Here is a 21,880-nt window from a genome sequence, read left to right as displayed (position 1 = left end):
TCTAATATATTTTTGTGTATCTATACATATACATACAGTATTATAATTAGGGTTGTATTATATTAAATAAATTATATATGATATTCTTAATGACAGAGAAAACAGTACTCCCATCTCAAATCTCCCTCTTGCTGAAACTGAGAGAAATATCATTCTAGGTTACATGGTGCCCTTGTTTTCCAGTCTTCTCTGCTGCCATCACAATAGTAATGACCTGAAAGGCAGAATGCACAGCTTTCTTCACAGGCCCATTAGTGCTACCTTTTGAATTATCTGACAGAATGGGAGCTCCCAAAAGCAAAGCTATCCGCGCACTCCTGAAAGAATGAGGAGGAATCGCCTGCGGAAACTTTTAGCTATTCACCTCTCAGATGTGTCATTTGGCCACCTAGCTAATTATAGTGTGTTCATGTCACAAGAATATGACTAATAACTAGGGGCCAGATTAAGTTTGGCCATGAAACACATGCTTTCTAAGTCATGATCCCTCCCACAGTTCCCCCTGGACCAGCACAACTCTGTAATGCCCCAATGCATGCCAATGTCTAAATGCCACAAGATGGCCCTGAATTAATTAACACATGATATTTATATAAAATTAATTCTAATGTTTCTAGGCAAAGTTTTAGTAACTTTTTTTTTCTCTATAAAATTTGTTTAAACGGTCAGACAGTTAAAGCAGTTAATCTGGTTCAAACCAATCTATAACTCAGATATATGGGTAACAGGTGATCCCTGATAGATTGTAAGACTTTGCAGCCCTCATAACTTGTTCTCATGGCTTAAAAACTACAACGTAACCCTGAAAACAAACTATGCTGTGGTTATTTCAAGGGACACTGCCAGTATAAAAATTATAGCTGTTAACGAACACATTCATTTACTTAAGATATTAAAACATTTACATTATTAAAATTGAAAGTTGTTTTTTTACAAATTCATTTTGTTAGTGTATCCTCTTTTCTCAGTTCCTTGCATTTCTCTTGACTTGCAAAATGAAAATCAGGTTTCAGAGTAGCAGCCGTGTTAGTCTGTATTCGCAAAAAGAAAAGGAGTACTTGTGGCACCTTAGAGACTAACCAATTTATTTGAGCATAAGCTTTTGTGAGCTACAGCTCACTTCATCGGATGCATTCAGTGGAAAATACAGTGGGGAGATTTATGTACACAGAGAACATGAAACAATGGGTGTTACCATACACACTGTAAGGAGAGTGATCAGGAAAGGTGAGCTATTACCAGCAGGAAACGGGGTGGGGGGGAACCTTTTTTAGTGATAATCAAGGTGGGCCATTTCCAGCAGTTTACAAGAACAGTAGGAGGGGAAATAAACAAGGGAAAATAGTTTTACTTTGTGTAATGACCCATCCACTCCCAGTCTTTATTCAAGTCTAAGTTAATTGTATCCAGTTTGCAAATTAATTCCAATTCAGCAGTCTCTCGTTGGAGTCTGTTTTTGAAGTTTTTTTGTTGAAGGATTGCCACATTTAGGTCTGTAATCGAGTGAGCAAAGAGATTGAAGTGTTCTCCGACTGGTTTTTGAATGTTATAATTCTTGATGTCTGATTTGTGTCCATTTATTCTTTTACATAGAGACTGTCCGGTTTGGCCAATGTACATGGCAGAGGGGCATTGCTGGCACATGATGGCATATATCACAAAATGAAATCAGTTGATTCAGTCTGAGCTCTGTTTTATAGGCAGTGTCTTGTTCAGGGTCTTATTTCTGCAATGTTTGAGAGTGTTCACTCTGTCAGATAATTCGAAGGGTAGCACTAGTGGGCCAATGGAGAAAGTCACGTATTCTGCCTTTCAGGTCAGAATTATTGTGATGGCAGTTATCTAGCAGAGAAAGCAAAACTGGAGAAAATAAGGGTACCATGTAACAGAGAATGATATTTCTCTGTTTCAACAAGAGGGAGATTTGAGGGAATGTTTAACTAAGAACAACTGCTTTAATTGTAATTTCTGAAAAACATAAAGTATTAGGTTTTGCAAAAGTTTCTTTTGATAACATTTAAAATTTGGACTTAATTTAACCCAACAGTGCCTCTTATAAATAGTATATTTAAAGGCAGGTTTCATTTTGAAGTTTTAACAGAACTTCATGTAGGGCCCAATCCTTCAAGATACTGAGCTCTTGGGAGAGAAGCACCCTCGACTTTCATTGCGGAGCACTTCAAAATGAAGCCTAAGACATATTAGAGGGCCTCCAAGGATACAGTTATGATACTACAAGAGATACACCTACTCCCATCCCATATTTGTGTTTTTCAAATGAATGAGCCTAAAGACAGGGTAGTAGTAGGAAGTAAGTAGAATATGATAAGACTATGAGTGATTTCACCTCAGAACATTAGATTTACTGACTTATGATGAATGTAACATCAGCCTGAGTACAGCAGCTAGGGGTCTCTCTGTCTCTGCTTGTTAGTGGTGTATTACTCTTCTTTCTGCACTTTATGTCCTTCACTGATGGTTGTACAGCATGATTATTTGTTGTCTTTCTTAAATGTTTAAGCCAGCCCCACTTTCCTCTGGGACACAAGGGCCTTCTGCTTCTCCTTCTCATCTTCCTTCTAGTCCTCCATTTCACTCTGCCAAGGCACCTCCCTCTCAGTGTGTCTCCGCATCGTCCCAGTCTGCTGTTCCCCACTCACCTCCTCTCCTTTCCAAACTGTCCTACCGACAGGAGATAAACTCACCAAAGTTAAAGGTAACTGCACTTGTTGAGTGTGAATTGCTGCATGTCTCCATGTGTGTTTGACAAATAGAAGGAATGATGCTAAGATTGATCTTTTTTAATTTTAAATATAACTTCTCAGTTACTAATATTTCATAGCATAAGCATGTAGCTAGCTTGAATGTTATATTAGCAGTGTAGTGCCTTTTCAGATTAAATAACAATGTCAAGTAAGAAAATACTATCATGAAGGGACTGGATAGTTCAGGAAAGGATTAGCCAGATAGCTCAGATATAGGATGTGGGAGCTTTTAATCTCTAGATCGTGTGTCTGAATCCACACTAGGGGTTTGATCTAGCTCTCATTGAATTCAATGGGTGGTTGCTGATCACTGTAATAGGAGATGAATCAGGCTCTAGGTCATTAGGCCGCTGAAAAGTTACCAGATGTTATGCGAAATGAGTTTGTAGTTTCAGTCCAATTCCTAAGGGGCAGATGTGTACTTCACAATAACCCCATCACACTTACCCATTAGTAGCATTCTTGTTGTCAGTCTCATTAACCAAAAAAGAAACAGATCTAGAGTATGGGTAACTTTCTCTTCTCAAGACATATTTCCAGGTCAGGGGTGAAGCACTGCGGCAGGGCAGTGCAGAGAAGTGTGAAATTATGTCACTTGCTTTTTAGGTCTTTAGTGGGTACATAGAAGGAGTCAGGCTCCAGAGATGTTAATTTCATGAGCATTACATTTAGTTTAAACAGAAAAGAGAAAAATCACCATAAAAACACTATGATTGATTTTAAACAAGATTTAAGGTGTTCCATTTTTCCCCAGCTGAGAAAGAGATATGTTGTTGACAGCTTCAGATCTCTCACCTAAGAGACCACCTCTCTCCCTGTGATACACTACCTAGAGTATCTGCAGTAAGTAGAGATGTGGATGCAAGATCCCCATCCTATAATAGAGAAGAAGTTGCAGGTTGGGGTGTACTCCGACGGGACCCTGGGGCTCTGATATAACCTCCTGTCCCTGGTCTAAAAATTGCCATGATTTGGTTACTTTGAGGGCATGCTAAAAAGGCCATTTGTTGGTTTAGAAGAGAAGTGAGAGGACTGTAGTAGCGGCCAGTGTATGTGGTTGGTAATAACTGAGCATGTGCTGCACCTTGCTAGAAGGGGTGAACTAATTGTATTGCATTTTGGTTATATAATTTTGAATAATTGACAGGGCACTTAGAGCCTATGGATGGGTGCTTTTACTTATTTTAAATCATAACAAACAAAATTCACGAAACGGTACCAACTAGCACAAAGTCTTTGAAATTAGCTCTAGGGGATCTTGAGATTTTTCATATAAATTGAGCATTCATCAATAAATCCTAACAAGGAAAATTAATCCAAAATGAAAGGAAATATAAATTCAACTCTTTGAAATGATACAACAAGCTGAAAGTTCATACACATCAGGGCACAAATTTTGACTTCGGATTTTATTTTGTTGCTTTTCATTGGAAGTGGTGAAGGGAAAGAAGTGCAAATTATCGAGAGAGGGACATTTATTGTCTCATTTTAAGACAATGCAGATTAAGCAATGATAAGAACTAGAAGACGGGGGTTTTTTCTTACAGAGGTCAATCCACAACTCTTAATTGTCTTTCTTGATTGTCCCCAGTTCTCTGCCTGTTTCATACTCTAGATGATCTTTGAAGGCCAGTGAGCAATTCCCTCTGTGGATGTCATCAGTATAGGCCCAAACCAAACCCCCCGGAAGTCAACAGGAAGACTCCCATTGACTGATGAGTTTTGATCAGCCCTCTGTATCTGTTCTGGAGACAACACTTCCTGCCTCTGATAAGCAGGCAATTCTATGTCTAGCAGCAAAGATTGAGCACAGCAATGGGCAGGTGAACTAACATCCCAGCAGCTTGTAGTAAGTCAAAAGTATAATGCTTAACATTATACTGATCCATTTGGCTCTCACAAACCCCCTATCTCTAGGCTATGAATTGGATTTCAGAAGAAGGGATAGTTCCTATTCCCATTCCACTTGTCTATATCAGTGGGTAACATGCTGAACTCTGCATGGTTATGTATTAAGAAGCCAGGCATTTAAGTCTCTTAACAACTAATGACACCAAAGAGTACAAAACTAAAATACACAAGATGAGGGAAAGCCCTACAAGGTAAAGGGAATAATAAGATTAATATTGTGATAACTTTGCTCATGTCAGACAAAAGGTTGGTTCACAGATATATGTAGAAGCTTGCCAATACCCTTAGAGGAGACTAATGACAGTGAAATTTAAGAAACCCTAGGTATGATTTTTAAAGGGGCAGTAGGTTTTGCCATCACTATAAAAAAAAAAGGTGTAATTTTAGCTCAAGTTAGCTGACATATTAACAAACTTGAGGTAAAATCCTAGTGAAGACAAGGCAGTTTGTAGTTTTCACATGAGTTAACAGGTTGACGCAAAGATTAGGCTCCCCCATAGGCCTTAACTTGTGTGAAAACTACAAATTGTCTATTGGAGTCACTAGGATTTTACCTTGAATTAGTTAGCATGTGTTAGCAAACTCAAGGACACACCTTTTTTCACAGGGAAGATGAGGCCTCTGTGTCTTAGGTATCCAACTCCCATTGACTTTTAGTGGAAGTTGGGTGCCTGTCTGCCCTCTGTTCCTTTGAAATCTTCCCTGTGTGATTATAAAAGTATTGGGGAGATGATAGTGGAAAGTCAAATCAATTCTAAGCCAGTCTCATTAAAAATATACAAAACTAGAACATTTATTTTAGCTCTTTGATTTTAAAGTCTCTTTAATGTCGTCATTCTTTTAGAGCCTTTTATCTTGCAGAGAGAATGTAAGTATTTAAAGGCAGCGTACACCCTGTTGACCCACATATGGAAAAGTCCTTTGACAAACAGATCACCCCTTGCCTGCACAGTGGGAGGCAGGTCAGTTTCCTAAGCAGCACTGTTTCCTAGTCCTGCATGTGAGAGTAGGGAGCATGTGGCCCGAGCAATGGGCAGGCTTGGGGACAAGGAGAACATTATGCAACACATCCTCCACATCCACAGTATGTAGCAGTGAATCTGTCACATTGTGGAACCCCCTTTAAGGGAGCCAGGCCTGGTGCAAGATTTCCAGCAGATCCCTGGATATCCACAGGGCTTGGAAGTCGAACCCCAGACTCTTCCATGGTGGAGGAACTTTCATTTTCTGAAGGAAGAAATCAGAAGAAACCCCACAAAGGGAATCTTAAGGAGTTTTTCTCCCTTCTTGGCCCCCGTCTAAGGCTTCTTTGGGTTTCTTGTTGCATTTGTTGTTCATTCTTCCAGTTTGTAAAAGGACCCCATTCTTCACTCTCAGTACAAACATTTCAGTTACAACTCTTCACAAAATCCAAAGGACCAGGTTTCCAATGAGGATATTACACTTCACCATTTCCTTCACCAAAATAATTCTCATTTTCTTCACATCCCCTTTGTCTGACAAGTTTTGATTTCTATGAAACAATTAGCTTTGAAAGCTAATTTACATAGGCACCAGCCTAACTGATACCCTTTCATTTATCATCCTCCACTGACTTAAACGTGCACTTGGAAAGCGGGTCAGATTTTAGCAGTGCTTTCAGTTTAATATCAAAGTGCTATAATATCAGTCGCTAGTATTTCCCTGTTCACTATGAACTTTCTGCTGTGTGCTTTTGAGTGTTCTATATTATTAATAGTCACTTCAATATTTAAATTTGCAGTGCTAGATCATATCCCAAAAAGGGTCATGGGTGAATAATCTTGCAAGTTGTACTTGTAAATGTCAGTGCAACTGCCAGAGCAACTAAACAATGCTGCAGGTGATACAATAGCAACCGCACAGGTGTGCTGGACTAACAGATCAGCTTGTTCTTTGCATTTTAACACATGGGCCTTTTTAATTAAAGAATTAGTATGTCCAGTTTGTATGCGCAAACGAAGCAGCAAAAATCCCCTGTAAGGCTTTGTACTTAAGCTATGAACTTATACAATTTTTATGGTTTTTTCAGGCTGATTTAAAGAGAGAGATATTTGTTATGGGTAAACCTCCTCGTAGCCCTGTGATGACTAAGAGATCCTGCAACTCACCTGTCAGAGGTCACAGCTGTTCACACAGGGTATGGTACTGAATGCCCAGTGTGTGATGTCAGCATTCTCCCCTAGTATAAGGAGTTTAAATAGCTAGTCTCCCTGTTCTTTGTTTGATAACATATGTTTGAATACTGTCAGTACGCTGTGCTGCAATGCTGCTGTCAAACTACAAAAATGATTTGCATAAAATCATAATGAAATTCTTTGTGTACAGCACCTTATGTTACAGTTCTGTTGTATATTGTATCTCCACTGGATTGCCCAGTGTTCACAAAACATCAAAAATAACAGAATTCTTTACACACTTTAGTCTATTTTTTTCAACTGTTTTCTAAATGGCTCCTCTTGTTTCAAAGCATTTCCAGATTATTAAAATGTCCTTTCTGATAGCCAAAAAAATCTAGACTTTATTGCATGTAATGTGGCTTCTGTAATGTGTTCAATATTCCTTGATTTTTTGCATTCATATTCTTCTTTTGAAAATATTTTGTTACTATAGCAATGTGTGCTGCACTGACTTGATATCATGTTTTCCCCAGCACTGCTATTTGCAACTGTGATTCTCTTCAGCGTTTCCTTTCATAACAGTCAGTAACTACATCTATTGCATTTTATCTAAAGATCAAATTATTTACAGAGTGTACGTATTGGTCTTATATTATGTGCTCTAATATTCAAGAAGATTCTAAATGAAAATATAGTTTGTGTGTTATGCTTGTTTTTTTTGGTTAGGACCAAAATGCTTTACACATTTATCTTATCATTCAGTATCTTAACACTCAGTGCGCTTTGTCTCAAAAGCATCTGAGACCGCTTTTGCCTCTTACTGTTGATAGCAGAACGGATTTGCAACGGAGCATAGAGATCTTTTGCTGTGCAATTTCCCTTTGATTTTACGTTCGTCTCCCCCAGCTCTGGCTGCTACGTGTAGAGGAGGTGTATTCTCCTCCCCCCACAAGATATTTGTGTTTCTCTAGTTTTGCTGGATCCTTGTTTCCCATTACAGTTGCCAACCCTCCCAGTTTGGCCAGCAGTCTCCCAGAATCAGGCTTGATATCCTAGAGGCTACCGAAGCCAATCCAGGAGATTTTAGGCCACTAAAAGTCTGGCAGCGCAGCGGGGCTAAGGTAGACTCCCACTATCTACCCTGGCGCCGTGCCATTCCTGGAAGCGGTGACATGTCCGGCAGCAGCTCCTGGGAGGAGGGGCGGCCAGTGGATCTCTGCATGCTGCCCGAGCGCTGACTCCACAGCTCCCATGGGCCGGGAACGGGGAACCACGGCCAATGGGAGCTGCAGGGGGGTGCCTACAGGCAGGGGCAGCACACAGAGCCGCCTGGCCGCCCGTGAGCCTCGGAGCTGCTGTCAGACATGCAACCCACCAAGGTAAGCACCAGCGAACCCCCCCCTTACCCTTACCCCCTGCTCCAGCCCCATCCCGCACCCAACCTCCTGTCCCAGCCTGGTGAAAGTGAGTGAGGGTGGGTGAGCGGGGGCAGGGCCTCAGAAGGGGCAGGAGCGTGGCCTTGGGGAAGGGTGTTTGGGTTTGTGTGATTAGACAGTTGGCAACCCTATTTCCCATTGAAATGGTATGTACCAGAGACATCACAAAAAGACAAACCAGAAATTAGGTGGTAGGCGGCAGTGATATTGCTTGTTAGGAAGCAAATTAGGGGATAGATTCTATTCCCACTAAAGGTTTAGGTTATGTGTTACTCCGCATGATGGGATGCAAAAAACAGTAAAAGGATGCTATACTGGGTAGTATGTGTTGTGTATTCTTTATGGGCTTAATTCCCAGAACGAGGCACCCATAATTGCACACCTAATTTGCATGCTCAGTTACCATAAGTGTGCCCTAATTGGCCATCAGAATGCCAAAATGCCTTACATGCAGACACAGTTGCAGTAACCATACATGCAAATGAGATGTGTAGTTGTGTATATGTTCGTGTACACAGTTGTGATTGTGCAATGTTGAAATTAAACTCCTAAATCTTTTACTCCTACACAGGAGGCAACATGGTCTAGTAAACTGAGCCATGGGATTGGAAGCTAGAAACTCTAAGTCCCTGTGTGATCCCAATCACTCTATTGCCTAAGGGTATGTCTGCACTGCAGTTAAAAACCTGCAGCTGGCCCACGCCAGCTGACTCAGGTTTGCAGGGCTTAGGCTGTTGGGCTGTTTGATTGCAGTGTAGACTTCTAGATTTGGACTAGAGCCCAAGCTCTGGGACCCTCCCACCTTGCAGAGTCCTAGAGCCCAGGCTCCCCCCTGAGCCCGGAAGTCTACACTGCAATGAACAGCACCCCATCAGCCTGGGTTATCATCCCAGCTCTGCTCCTGACCTGACATAGACTAGTCTCTGCTTAGCCTTTTTTTGTGTTTCTGCATCTAAACAATGGAGATCAAAGTCCCTATTTACCTTGCAAGGGCATTGTGATGCTTTATTAATTGTTTCTACAGTTCATAGAATATCGGGGTTGGAAGGGACCTTAGCAGGCCAATGCTCATACCACTGAGCTATCCCTCCCCACAATTCTGTGAATATCTAAAGCAGTATGTATTTGCTATGTACTATTATTTCTAATTAAGTTTGGAATGTAAAATTCTCTCTTGCCTTGAGTACCAATGCATTTTACATTCTGTCGTGTCAACGTTATTTGACTTCAGCAGTGATACTATATTTAACAGGTTTCAGAGTAGCAGCCGTGTTAGTCTGTATTCGCAAAAAGAAAAGGAGTACTTGTGGCACCTTAGAGACTAACAAATTTATTTGAGCATAAGCTTTCGTGAGCTACAGCTCACTTCATAGTGTTGGAATTACATGGAGAAGACGACAGTAGTATTACATTGCTTGACTCATTTCTTCCTCTTTTGGCATATGTTCAAGGTATTCAGACATTTATAATATTGCTTTACTGTTTGCAGAAAAAACGCTCAAACAAATAAAAAACAACCCATCAATCAGAGTTTAAAAGAGTGTATAGAGCCTGCCCCTGGTATTCAAATCACATTCAAGGGTTTGAGGAAGGGCAGACAGAGCATAGATCGGGAGCACGTGTTGAATCCAATCCTAATACCTGTTCCCATTTCTGCTTGATCAGTCAGATTTTGATGAGTGTTTACCAAAGTCAGATAATATGTTTTGTTTTATCATTTGAATTTCTCACCATTACATGGCAGAAAAACAAAGATACTTTAAGAATGTTTTATGCACATCACATAAATAAACAGGATTAATATCAGGAAGGACAGACAGACATGTAGGGCCAGATTTTCAATGGTATTTAGGCAATTAAATATGCACCTGAGTGCCTAGCGGGATTTTCAAAAGTCCTAAGTGCCTAACTCCTATGCCAGCTGCATCTTTAGGCAACTAAATACCTTTGAAAATCTGGCCCATAAACTCTATAAACATGAAATTGAGAATGTTTATAACGTTCTCTGCAATAAGTTGTGTGCACTAATGTAAAAATAACCTTGTGTGCAACAATAACATTATGTGTAATTTTAGCCACATGAAAAACTGTGATGATTATAATGTGCAGTTAGTAACCCTTAATCAAAATGTGGCTTAACTTGTTAGCTTCAGTATAAATCTGTATGTGTTCCACTGTAATATGTAGTGTTGCTAGCTGTCCATTTATTTTTTATGTTATGATTTTTGCACTGGGAGTGCTGCAAAATACTCAGACAGTCATGTGCCAAGCAACAAAGGAGAAAGTTGTCTAGAATCACATGACAGCTAGGGCCAAATTGGGCTGCAAAGGGAGTTTTGTCCAGTCTTCAGCTATAAGGTAGACATGGAGTGGGGGCTTTGAAATGGGTCAAAGTGTTTGTAGAGGGAAGAATTTGTATTTATCCACCCAAGGTACAGAGGGCTCCTCAAGAAAAGGAAAAAAAAACCCACCACCTTTAAATAACAATTTTGTTTGAAATCTTGTATATATCAGTTGCTATTATGGATGCAATTGTCAAATCACAGGACTGATCATGTTTGCAAACTGGTTCAAGAGTGATAGACCATCATTTTACCTAACCTAAAAGCTTTCTTTAAAATGACCTAGTGATGCATGTTTAAAAAAAAAAAATCAGATGGAAAAATTAGACATGGCTGTGAGGAAACTCTGTGAGAGGAGAACACTGAAGTAGTTTTGTTCTTATCTTTTTTTAAAAGAGGTGTGGCTGGCTGTCTCTCTCTGAACCCTTTAGTTTGATCTGCTTAGCTCTGGCAGCACTATTAGTAATGAATTAAGATTGAGCAGTTGTCAGTGTATAAAGCAGTGGTCACCAAGCAGTCAATAGCAATCGACTGGTCGATCCTGGAGACTCTCCCACTCAATCACTATCTCTAGCTGCTAAATGTACAGTGGTGCAGCCACTAAAGCAGGCTCCCTGCCTGCCCTCACCCCGCGCTGCTCCTGGAAGAGGCCAGCATGCCCCCCGGCCCTCGGGGAGGGGCAGGGGTCACCATGCACCGTTCCTGCTTGCAAGCACTGCCCCCGCAGCTCCCACTGGCCGGGAACTGGAACTGTGGCCAATGAGAGCTGCGGGGGCGGTTCCTGCAGAGAGGGGCAGTGTACAGAGCCACGTGCTTCCCCCAGGGGCTGCAGGGGCACGTTGGCCCTTTCCGGGAGTGGTGTGGGGCCGGGGCAGGTAGGGAGCCTGCCTTAGCCCCGCTGCTTTGCCAACCGGGAGCCACCTGAGGTAAGTGCCGCCTGGCGGGAGTCCGCACCCCAGCCCTGAGCCCCCTCCTGCACACCGAACCCCCTCCTCCAGCCCTGAGCTCCCTCCCAGAGCCAGCACCCCATACCTCCTCCTGCACCCCAACACTGTGCCCCAGCTCGGGGCCCCCTCCTGCACCCAAACTCCCTCCCAAAGCTTGTACCCCTCACTCCCTCCTGCACCCCAGAGCCCCCTCCCACATTCCAAACACCTGCCGCAGCCCAGTGAAAGTGAGTGAGTATGAGGGAGAGAGAGCGACTGAGTAAGCAGGGCGGATCCTCGGGGACGGAGCGGGGTAGATCCTGGGTTGCACTTAAAAGTGATCTTGTGCATAAAAAGGTTAGAGACCACTGGTATAAAACATAAGTAGCCTGTAAAAAGGGTGATCATGGTATAAAGTTTTTTTTAAGTTATTGAGGGAAATTTTGAATAGCATAAATTCTGAGTATTTGCTTTTAAACTTCTGGGCACTGTTCCTTAAAGGAGCACTCTTAAATTCATGATCCAGCAGCTTAAGACAATTTAACATGCTGTCTGCCTGTTCTTATATGCAGCAAAGTGCATATGGATGAGAACCTCTCTAAGCACTTCCATTTTATGTCAAGAATTAGGATTTCCCTATGCTCCCTGCTAGTGTCAGATTTCTGTTGCCATTGTGATGAGGGATGCAATGGGAAATACCAGCTTCCAGCACTGACAGGATCATTTAAACTTTTGACATGAATTCTTCCACAGAATGCACATATGAATCATCAGTAACTTTGGTGGGAGTTATACTCACTAGAAGTGGATCCTACCTCTTGATTGCGCAAACTCCTGCTACACCCCAGGCTAACTGATCCGTTTGGCCATGGTGTGGAAGACTTGCAGGGGTTCTGTGCCCATTCTATAATTAGAAATAGTCCCATATGGAAACTGACAGCAGTGAACTCTCTTGAACTTTTGCTATGTTAGGAAGGATACCACCTCACCTACAGAGTCATCAGGAAGGCACTGTCTCCCATGGCTTTATTCCTTAGTGCCCCAGATGCTGTTATGTAGCTGTTGAGAGGCAGTAATCCTAGCAGAATAAACATTTTTTGAGATAGAGTGACATCTTGTCCAAATTTCAGTGTTATTTGGCAATCACCTGTTATTAGAGACTATCCCACAGTATCCTTAAAACTACAATGTACCATTCTATTTCATCTTTATTAGAAGAACATCTTTAACAAGCACAAATTTGTGTTGGCCCCTTGAGTAGTCACTTCAGGTAGGCAGGTCCCTAATTAAGTAACGATTTATAGAAAGGAGACCACCTCTTGAATTTCATCAGGAGCAGTTGAGAAACCAGTGCAGTTCCAGAGCACAGAAGCAATGACATCATACTGTGTTTCTTCATTACTGCAAGTAAACAAGACATTATGTTTTTCCCTATTTGAAGCTTCATCGTGACCTTCAAGAGTAACCTAAAATAAAGTGAACTGGAATAGTCAAACCTAGAGAAGATAAAAGTATGGACGAATATGATAAGGTCCATGACATCAAAAAAAGTCCATGAACACTTAATTCAATCATTCATAGGAGAATATGTGGTGTGAGTTATCTTTGGTACCTAGGTATCAAAGACCAGTTAAGGTTCCCAAAGTACTTCCAGACTGCAAATCTCTTTGGTGAGGGGAGGGCAGCCTCCACTAATAGTGTAATCACAATCCTAATTATTGCTTTCCTCTTACAACCAGCTGATCCTCCATCTTTTCTGGATTGAGTCTAATATGGATATAGATATAAACAAATGGCTTTCTATTTGTTCATAACATGATGTGCTTTTTTTAGGAAGTTAAGGTTTTTCACTTGCAATATTAAAAGCATCTGTTACATCGTGGGGTGGTGCTAATTTAAAAAGGAAGGGAACTCTTAAAAGGTCATTGCATTGGAAATATCTACCAACTTTTCCCTTCTAAACTAAAAATGTTACATATTGACATAATTAGTTTGATTCTTCTAAAAGTGTGTGTGCGCGTGTATACTGTATGTACGAATATTGTTTGTCTAGAGAAATCATAATGAATGGATGCTCATATTTCACTGTGAAGAATGATTTCTGGTTCCTGTTTTGTCTGAGAACACACTTCAGACAAAGATTGTATAACAACAGGCGCTATTTCCACTGGAGTTTTGTGGTATCTCCCTGCACTGTTAGTGATATTTGAAAAAGCAGTCGGGCTCAACTCTGACCTTTTCCTTCAGCATGAAAAGATTTAGACTGGATAAATTAAAAGGTGTTCTTTTTTTAATTTTCACTGTGTCCTTCAAAATAGTCTAGTCTTTAAACCTGTAAAAGTTCTAGTGCTCGCTCTTTTCTTTATCTTTTAAAACAGAATATGTGTCATGCCAGTATCCTACTTGTACTTAAATCAGTAACAATTTTAAATCTTTATTACATTTCAAATCATTTCATTACAGCCACAGCGCCCTGTGTTTGCTCATGAAAACATACACAGTGGGGGGGAACCGTAAGTATATTTCTTATCTACTTAACCAGAGATATAACACTGGCACTTAAGGAAGGGGAACAATAGCCAGCATATCTTCCAAGGAATCAGAAAACTACCTAGTAGAATCATGGGATAACACAGTTATCCAGATAATGTCGGAAGACATCCAAGAAACCCCTGATGGCAAAACTGAGTTATGAAGGTATATTATCTCACAAATTAAAATAAATGTACTATAGCATAGTTACTCACAAAAACTCCTATATTTCTCCATGTTTTACAGTTAAGATGGAAATTAATTTAAAAACCAGTTCATGGTCATTTTGTGGTTCCATCACTTTTAGACTTCTTGAGCAGAATGCCAATTATAAAGATTTAATAATAATTCAACTTGTCTGCTACACTGGCCCTGAATTATCTCCTGTAAATTATTGTTTATCAAGGGATCCTTCAGGATTAGAAAAGTGAGCAAAATGTAGGAAGTGAATGAAGTGATAACAAGAATGCACTATCACATCTTACAGGGGAACTTGGCATGAGCAAGTGATAAAACTAGATAAAGAGTAAAATTTTCAGAAGCATCTAAGTAACTTAGGCTCTTAAGTTAGGTTTTCAAAAGTGACTTAGGCACTCTGGTCCTGATCCAAAGCCCAGTTAAGTCAATAGGAGTTTTTCTGTTCACTTCAAAAAGAGCTTTGAATCAGGCCCAAGTAGCCTAAGTCTCACTGACTTGAAATGAAATGAGACTTAAGCCCCAAAATGCCAAAGGGCCACATTTTTACAAGTATTTAGGTGCCTAAAGATGCGCACAGACACCTATTTGGTTTTTATAAGTGCCAGGGCACCTAACTCCCATTTAATTCTGTTCAGGCAGATCATTATTCCATTAGTTGGCTATTTCTAGCACTGATTTATAGACCCCCACCACCAGAAGAATTAATCGCCCAGTTTGGAATTCCTTGAAGCCAATGGGAATTTTGTGTGGATGATGAGTGCCTAAAACTTCCTCCAACCTAAGAGCCAGATTATAGCTCAGCATAAGGGAAAATAAAAACCTACACACATGCTGCTGTGTAGCATCTCTGCATTTTTACTGTACACCACGGGGGGAAGCTGTATGCTCAGCCCTGCATCGATGGACAGGGAATGGACAAAGAAGTATAGTGGAATGTGGGGGGATCTTGACTATACCCCCACAGTATGCCAACTGGCACAGTAAGAGTTGTTGTAATCCGCTACTGGGGTGGGCCATTAGGAGACTATTCCTCTTCCTGAAAAAAGAAAGGAATTCCATCCCTGAGATGCTCCTCAGCTGCTGCAACTACATGTGACTCCTTGTACAGGACTGTTGTATAAGCAGTATCTAGCCCTAGTAACGTAATACACTATTCTTTCACCTCTAACACAGGCACCGAAAGAAAATGAGTTTGGTGGTCTCATTTCTCTTGCCATTTATCCATCACACACACCATCGCATAACTGAAAGGCCAGGACTCAAAAAGTAGAGAGTACTGTAAGGTAGAAATGCGATAGAATGAAAGACATTTGTGAAAGCTAGCACAATTTGTCCTATATACTGCCTGATTCAAGCCATCACATTCATGACAACTAAATTCACTCTTATATGTAAAATAAGAAATTAACCAGGTGAAATGTCTAATGTTCCACCCCCTCCTTGTATGTAACTGCAACTAGCCTTTTGCCTTCCTTTTAGCTTCTCATTTCTGCCAGGGATATATCGTACTCTTTTCCTTTTTATCCCTTCCTTTTCTCTCCCACTTTCTCCATTTTCATCTATTTTTATTTTATCTGTCCAGCCTCCGAGGCTGCTCTAACTTACACTGAGGGCCAGACCCAGAATCCAGGAGGAGCAAAGGGGACATACACCACAGGAGGAAGTGGGAGAAGTTAGTTATTCTCCTAAGATATTGGGACCAGCATCTTACTTTCCTCTTCCCCCCACACATCGTTTTACTCTTTTCCCCTCCCCTTTAGGCCATGGCTACCGCACCACTATCTTTCTCAAAAGCCTCTCCCTCAGGGTCTCTCCCCTTCTCAGAATAGAGCTGAGAGGAGTTGTGCATTGGCGTCTTCAGTTACATTGTGTAGCAGTATGAATCCCACTATAAACAATTTAGTAATCTCACATGAGTTGTCTTTTACATAAACTATGCTGTGTATTCCATTCTGGACCTGGTCCCATATGTACTTATACAGGCAAAAGTTTCCTGCATTGCTGTTTTCCAATACCCAGTGTTGTAGTTTTTAGTGGAGTATATTACTTTAAAAGTTAATTTAAATGTTTGACAAGCTCCTCTAGCTAAGTAAAGGTGAAAAGAACTTATTTTTTTAAAACACACTGTTTGTCCTGTTTAAGGTTTCAGGCTCTATATAACTATACTCCTAGGAACGAAGATGAACTGGAGCTGAGAGAGGGAGATATCATTGATGTGATGGAAAAGTGTGATGATGGATGGTTTGTGGGTATGTTTTATTTTGGTTGGTTGGTTTTTTTTTTAAAAATTTGAGAAATATTTGCTACCCTCATAGTTTGCTTATATTTAGATAATTGTATAATTTGATGTGTTCTAAGTGGCAAATTGATTGTAATTTGGCACGCATCATAACCCTGATTATGCTGAAGTCTTTGGGGACTGGCCTGACCCAAAGCCCTCTGAAGTCAATAGGTAGCTTCCCACTTATTTAATGAAGAGCACTATCATGCAGCCGTCACCTAGACTGAGTGGAATGTACTCACGTAATTATCCATAGATTTCACTGGGACTACTCATGTAAGCAAGTATTACTCTCTGTGAGTAAGGGTTTAACTGTCCTGCTAATCCTAAATTATTTTGGAAATCCTACAGAACTGCTGATGACATCCACCCTTATGCCAGATTATTTCACTACAATTATATTGTTAAATATCTTTCAAAGGTACTAGCTCAATATTTTAATATGTTAAAATTAACACAAATTATAATCTGGATACACATAATTGAAATAAAATAACATAACTATGCCTCTTGTTGTTGCTTTTCCTGTCCTTATATTGAACAGTTTATGACTGGGAAATGTAATTCATCAAGCTATGCAATGCACAGGGTCAGTTTGGCTTTCTACAAGCATAAAAAGTCTCTCCTGTTCTAATATTTGTAGTGCTAATGAAATTTCATAAACTGAAAAAAGGCCACACATGCGTAGTGATTACTTACTGTTACTGCCATCTTTCATTTATTACTTCTACTTTCAGGAACCTCAAGAAGAACCAAATTCTTTGGTACTTTCCCTGGAAACTATGTCAAGAGGCTGTGATTTTTTTCCCCTACTTATTTATGCTGCATCTCTGCAACACATCTGCATAAAGCTGCTAGAAAACATGCTACAACAGGCCTTCTGTTTTCTTGCTTTGCAGTCTCAAATAAAGGTCATCTAGTTCATCATCATCCCCATCCTCATCTGCCAAACCGTTCCAGCCGTATTACAGCAACGACTAAAGTGTGTGAATAACTAAGTTTTTATGAAACAAGAGGAATTGTTTCAACATTTAAGTACTTTGTCCTGTTTTCCTGCTTTAGTTCCCTCCCTCCCTCCCTGCCCCCATTAGAAACAAAAAAATAGGAAACCCTTGATGGAAGGTACACAGGTGAATCTCCATGGGAAAACCGGTATTGTTTGGGACATTTGTGGTACTAGCATTAAATGCTATGCAAAAATTTGATTCTCAGCTTTCACCTGGTACAAAGAGAAAGTTGCCGTTTACTTTTTAAAAAAAATAAAAAGTTGTTTGAGTGTCCACTTTCTTTTTAGCTTGGCAGCCTATGTTGCTTTCCATTTGCTGAATCACAAGTTTGCCTATTCTACAGGTTTACGATATATGACAATTATAATATAGATTTTTTTTTTTGCCTGCACTTATACGTTGTAACATATGCACAGTGATTGTAAAATTTCAAGCAAGAGTAGTTAAAATGGGGGAACTGCAAGTGTGTTGGATGGGTGTGACTGTATTAGTTAAATCTCATTTTTTTCAAATAAGCTATAGTGCTTTCTGTTAAAACTAAAGAAGTGCAAGAGGCATGAAATCTTGAGAGTTTGTGGATAATGATGAGACAATGAGCTATGAAGATAGACGACAATAGCGAACTACTGATGTCTAACATTACATGACTGCATCTAAATTTGTTGTAATAATCAGCAACATGAAATTTGAGAGGTTAGTGTTTTTATTTATCAGATGAAGTTACAGAACAAAAATAAACAGTGTTAGTGCAAAGTTGTATTCTAACATAGCCACCTGAAAAAATATGCACAAATGTACTGATTTTATTTCACTACATATATATGTATACGTTAACAAAATCTGAATTATGCATTCTTGTTTAGGAATATAGTACACACAAAAACAAAGTCACAACTATTAAAACTGATACATTTTAGTATTTTTTTCTGAATGAAACAAATATCTGAACACACCATTCTTTTTCCTTAGGTAAGCAAAAATAATATATGAAATTATGAAACAGGATGATAATGACTGTGGCTTTATACAAAACAATTCAAATTTGGTTTCTTCAGCACCTTATAGATGGCAAAAGCTTCTATTGCATTTTTCTTGTGGTAAAGGGTTGATCTTATCACTATGTAAGTAGTCTCTAGCATTTTGTACTTTTTTGTACAGAACCATTTTGGTGTTGATTTAAAAAAAAAAATCAGAGTTCCTCATTTGATCTTTGCCTTTTTCATAATACAGAACATCTTCAATGCATTTTTCTTTACTTGCCCCTCTTACCATAAGCACACCTGGATAGTGCAATTCTGTAAAATAGCATTTTATGCAAAATTTTATTAATGGTTTTACTAGCCAAATCTAAATGTACATATGACTTTATTACAGAAAAATGTCATTAAGACAAAGGTAAAGAAACATCTTTGTGCAGCATACCTTTATTACTGCAAATTTCATGGCAAAAGCTTTATATTTCAAAGGCTTTCCATTTTAATTTAGATCTGCATGCAGCTTTGCTGTGAGATTCATACCGATCTTTGATGCCATTTATGATGGAAGACTTAAATATCTGTTGCCTGTGATATTTAAAAAAGTACGGTTTCTACTCTGTAACTGATTTTTAAAAATACAAGTTTTTCATACCTGGCTTTCAGGTAATTGACTTTGCTTATAAGAATTTAAAGGGTCTCTGTGTTTTTTCTTGAATAGACTTCTAATAAATTCTGCTTGGAGTACACTTCAGCTTTTTTCCCTGTTATTTCTTGATTTACACCATCACATATTTTTACCCTTAGTTCCTTTGTATTTGAACTGAAATGAACCCAGCTTTATCTGGGGACACAATCGCAGAGATTTGTCTGCCACCAAACTTAGGATTTGTTGTCAATTTAAGTAATCCTACACTTTCAGAACCAGACACGTTAGATTTAAAAAAAGACAAAAACAGCACTACTTCACTCAGATAGCTTTCCTCTGATGTTAGTTATGTATAGCAGTCTTGTTCCACACTGGTACTTCAGATAAGTTACATTATGGAATTTGCCAGCTTTTAATGTCCTTTACTCATATTAATATCTCCTAAAATATTTGCTTCCAGAAGGAATTTTCAGGAATGACATTTCTGTACCAAAAGTGCTAGTCTTCTGGGACTGTGCTGCCATTCCCAGAACTACCTGTACTTCTGAGGAGACGCTGGTGTGAGGGGATACAAAAACAACCCTTAACATTGGCCAAAGTTCCTACATTTAATTCCTTTCCCTAACTTAGATGAGCCAAAACCATGCCAATCCTGTAAAATGAAAAAACACCATAGTCATTTTACTTAAAGATGACAAAATTATAAATAAAGTTGGTTGGGCCCCCACGAAGCTACATTGGCTCAGGCTTCAGCCCCGGCTGATGGGGTTCAGGGACCTGGGTTTCAACCCCATGCGGTGGGGCTTCGGCGTTCTGCCCTGGGCCCCAGCGAGTCTAATGCTGGCCCTCCAGAACCCTGGTTGAGAACTACTGTACTATAGCACCTATGTTGACACAGCTATGCCAACATAGTTCCCTAGCATAGACACAGTGTATGGCAACAGAAGCACTCTTCTGTTGTGGGAATAAGTTTTCTGTGCAGACCAACTCAAAGCCTACAGTAGGAACACTTTACCAGTATGGGAATACCGGTAGGTTCTACACTACCAGCAAAGCGCTCCTATTGTAGACACAGCTCTACTGACAAAGCTGGGCTTTGTACCAGTATAGTAAAACCACCCCTTACCAGCAACACAAGCTATTTGGGTAAAAAGCAGAGTTTGCCAGTATCACTGCATCCATCCTACAGACTTCTGCAGGCATAGCAATGTCAGTCAGGAATCACACTACTGACCAACATTGCTATGCCCCCAGAAATTTGTAGTGGAGACCTGGCCTGACCATTTCCACTGGGAACAGCAATCACCTTGAACTGAAGACGTATGAATTGCTCCCACCTCAACACAATGTAAGTAGTCCTATTGACAAATCTAGCTTTTTGTTTGTGCTGTCCCCCAACATACACCTCAGTCTTCGTTTTGGAGACACACACACTTTGTACAAAGAGAAGTTTTCTGAAGAACACCCAGGCTTTGTTGTAGGTCATTAATTCTCTTAGGCCTGGTCTACACTTAAAAGTTTTGCTTGCATATTGACATGGCTATGTCACACCCCCTAACTACTAAAGCTATTGCAGCAAAGGCTGTTGTATAAATCCAGTTATACTGGCAAAAAAGTCCTATTGCTGGTATCGCTTTTTTTCTTTTTGGGAACTGGTATAAACTATACCAGCAAACAAATTATTTTTCCAGTAAAAGCTGTGCCTCAACTAGGAGGATTTGCCAGTAATAGTTATATTTGCAAACTCTTTCTAGTGTAGACAAGGCCTTTGCTATTCATTAATCTCTATAAAATGCCCAGAACCTCAACTGGTGTTGTTTAAGGGTGAGATTTTCAAAAATGCCTAAGAAATACAAATATCCTAAGTCATCGAGGGTATGTCTAAACTGTAATAAAAGACCAGCCGTGGCTGGCCTGGGTCAGTTGACCTGGACTCTCAGGGCTTGGGCTGCAGGGCTATAAAATTACAGTATAAGATGCCCAGGCTCTGAGACCCACATAGCCTGGACTCCAGCCCAAGTCAGCTGGCCTGGCCAGCCACAGTTGTGCTGTGGGTCTTATCACGGTGCAGACATACCCATAGGCATTTTTGAAAATCCCACACTAAATCAACACATGTAGTAGGATAGCTACGTTTTTGTGTCTGTCCTCTGGCCCACTACTCTAAATGCAAATGACACAGCAGGGGATAATATAAGTACACAAAGTATCCTCTGCATTCACTGTTTCCTAAATGTCTGGTCTAAAATAGCTATCACACTAAGGATATCAGAGAAACTTCCTCCTTGGATCACATCATCTGATTGTAGATTAGATGCATCCTGTTCATCTGAAGGCAATCATAATCCTAATAATCATCCTTTGTAAAGGCCCTATAACCTGTGACACAGGAGACCTGAATTAGGCAGCAGGGTGCCCTATAGCCTATAGTCGTCATTGCCCCCTCCGTGATCCAGTATGGTACCAATACTACAGTAACCCTTGTGCTGTTTATTTTACAGTGTGCCCAAATTTTCAATATGCTGCAGATTTTAATATGTAGAAGCTGTCAGAGAAAAGCTGCAAATTTTAGCAACCAGGCAAGGGACATCGGTGTCTTCTGGCACTTAAGAACATAAGAAAGGTCATACTGGGTCAGACTAAAGGTCCATCTAGCCCAGTATCCTGTCTTCCGACAGTGGCCAATGCCAGGTGCCCCAGAGGGAATGAACAGAACAGGTA

The 21,880-nt window shown here is 40.2% G+C and overlaps 1 protein-coding gene across 14 annotated transcripts in view; it reads left to right on the top strand.

The window, feature by feature from the left end:
- SORBS2 (sorbin and SH3 domain containing 2) overlaps window positions 1-19,259 on the top strand; it is a 273,664-nt gene extending 254,405 nt beyond the window's left edge. For all 14 annotated transcript variants that reach the window (XM_037897656.2, XM_043546101.1, XM_037897655.2 and 11 more), the window contains 3 exons: window positions 13,982-14,031; window positions 16,391-16,497; window positions 17,267-19,259. In XM_037897656.2, the coding sequence (XP_037753584.1) occupies window positions 13,982-14,031; window positions 16,391-16,497; window positions 17,267-17,328 (219 nt within the window). In that variant the 3' untranslated portion in view covers window positions 17,329-19,259. The remainder of the gene's footprint in view (window positions 1-13,981; window positions 14,032-16,390; window positions 16,498-17,266) is intronic.
- The last annotated feature ends 2,621 nt before the right edge of the window (window positions 19,260-21,880 follow it).

Source organism: Chelonia mydas, chromosome 4 (genome assembly GCF_015237465.2).
Source record: "Chelonia mydas isolate rCheMyd1 chromosome 4, rCheMyd1.pri.v2, whole genome shotgun sequence".
Classification (NCBI taxonomy): domain Eukaryota; kingdom Metazoa; phylum Chordata; order Testudines; family Cheloniidae; genus Chelonia; species Chelonia mydas.
This window is presented reverse-complemented; position numbering and strand designations above follow the sequence as displayed.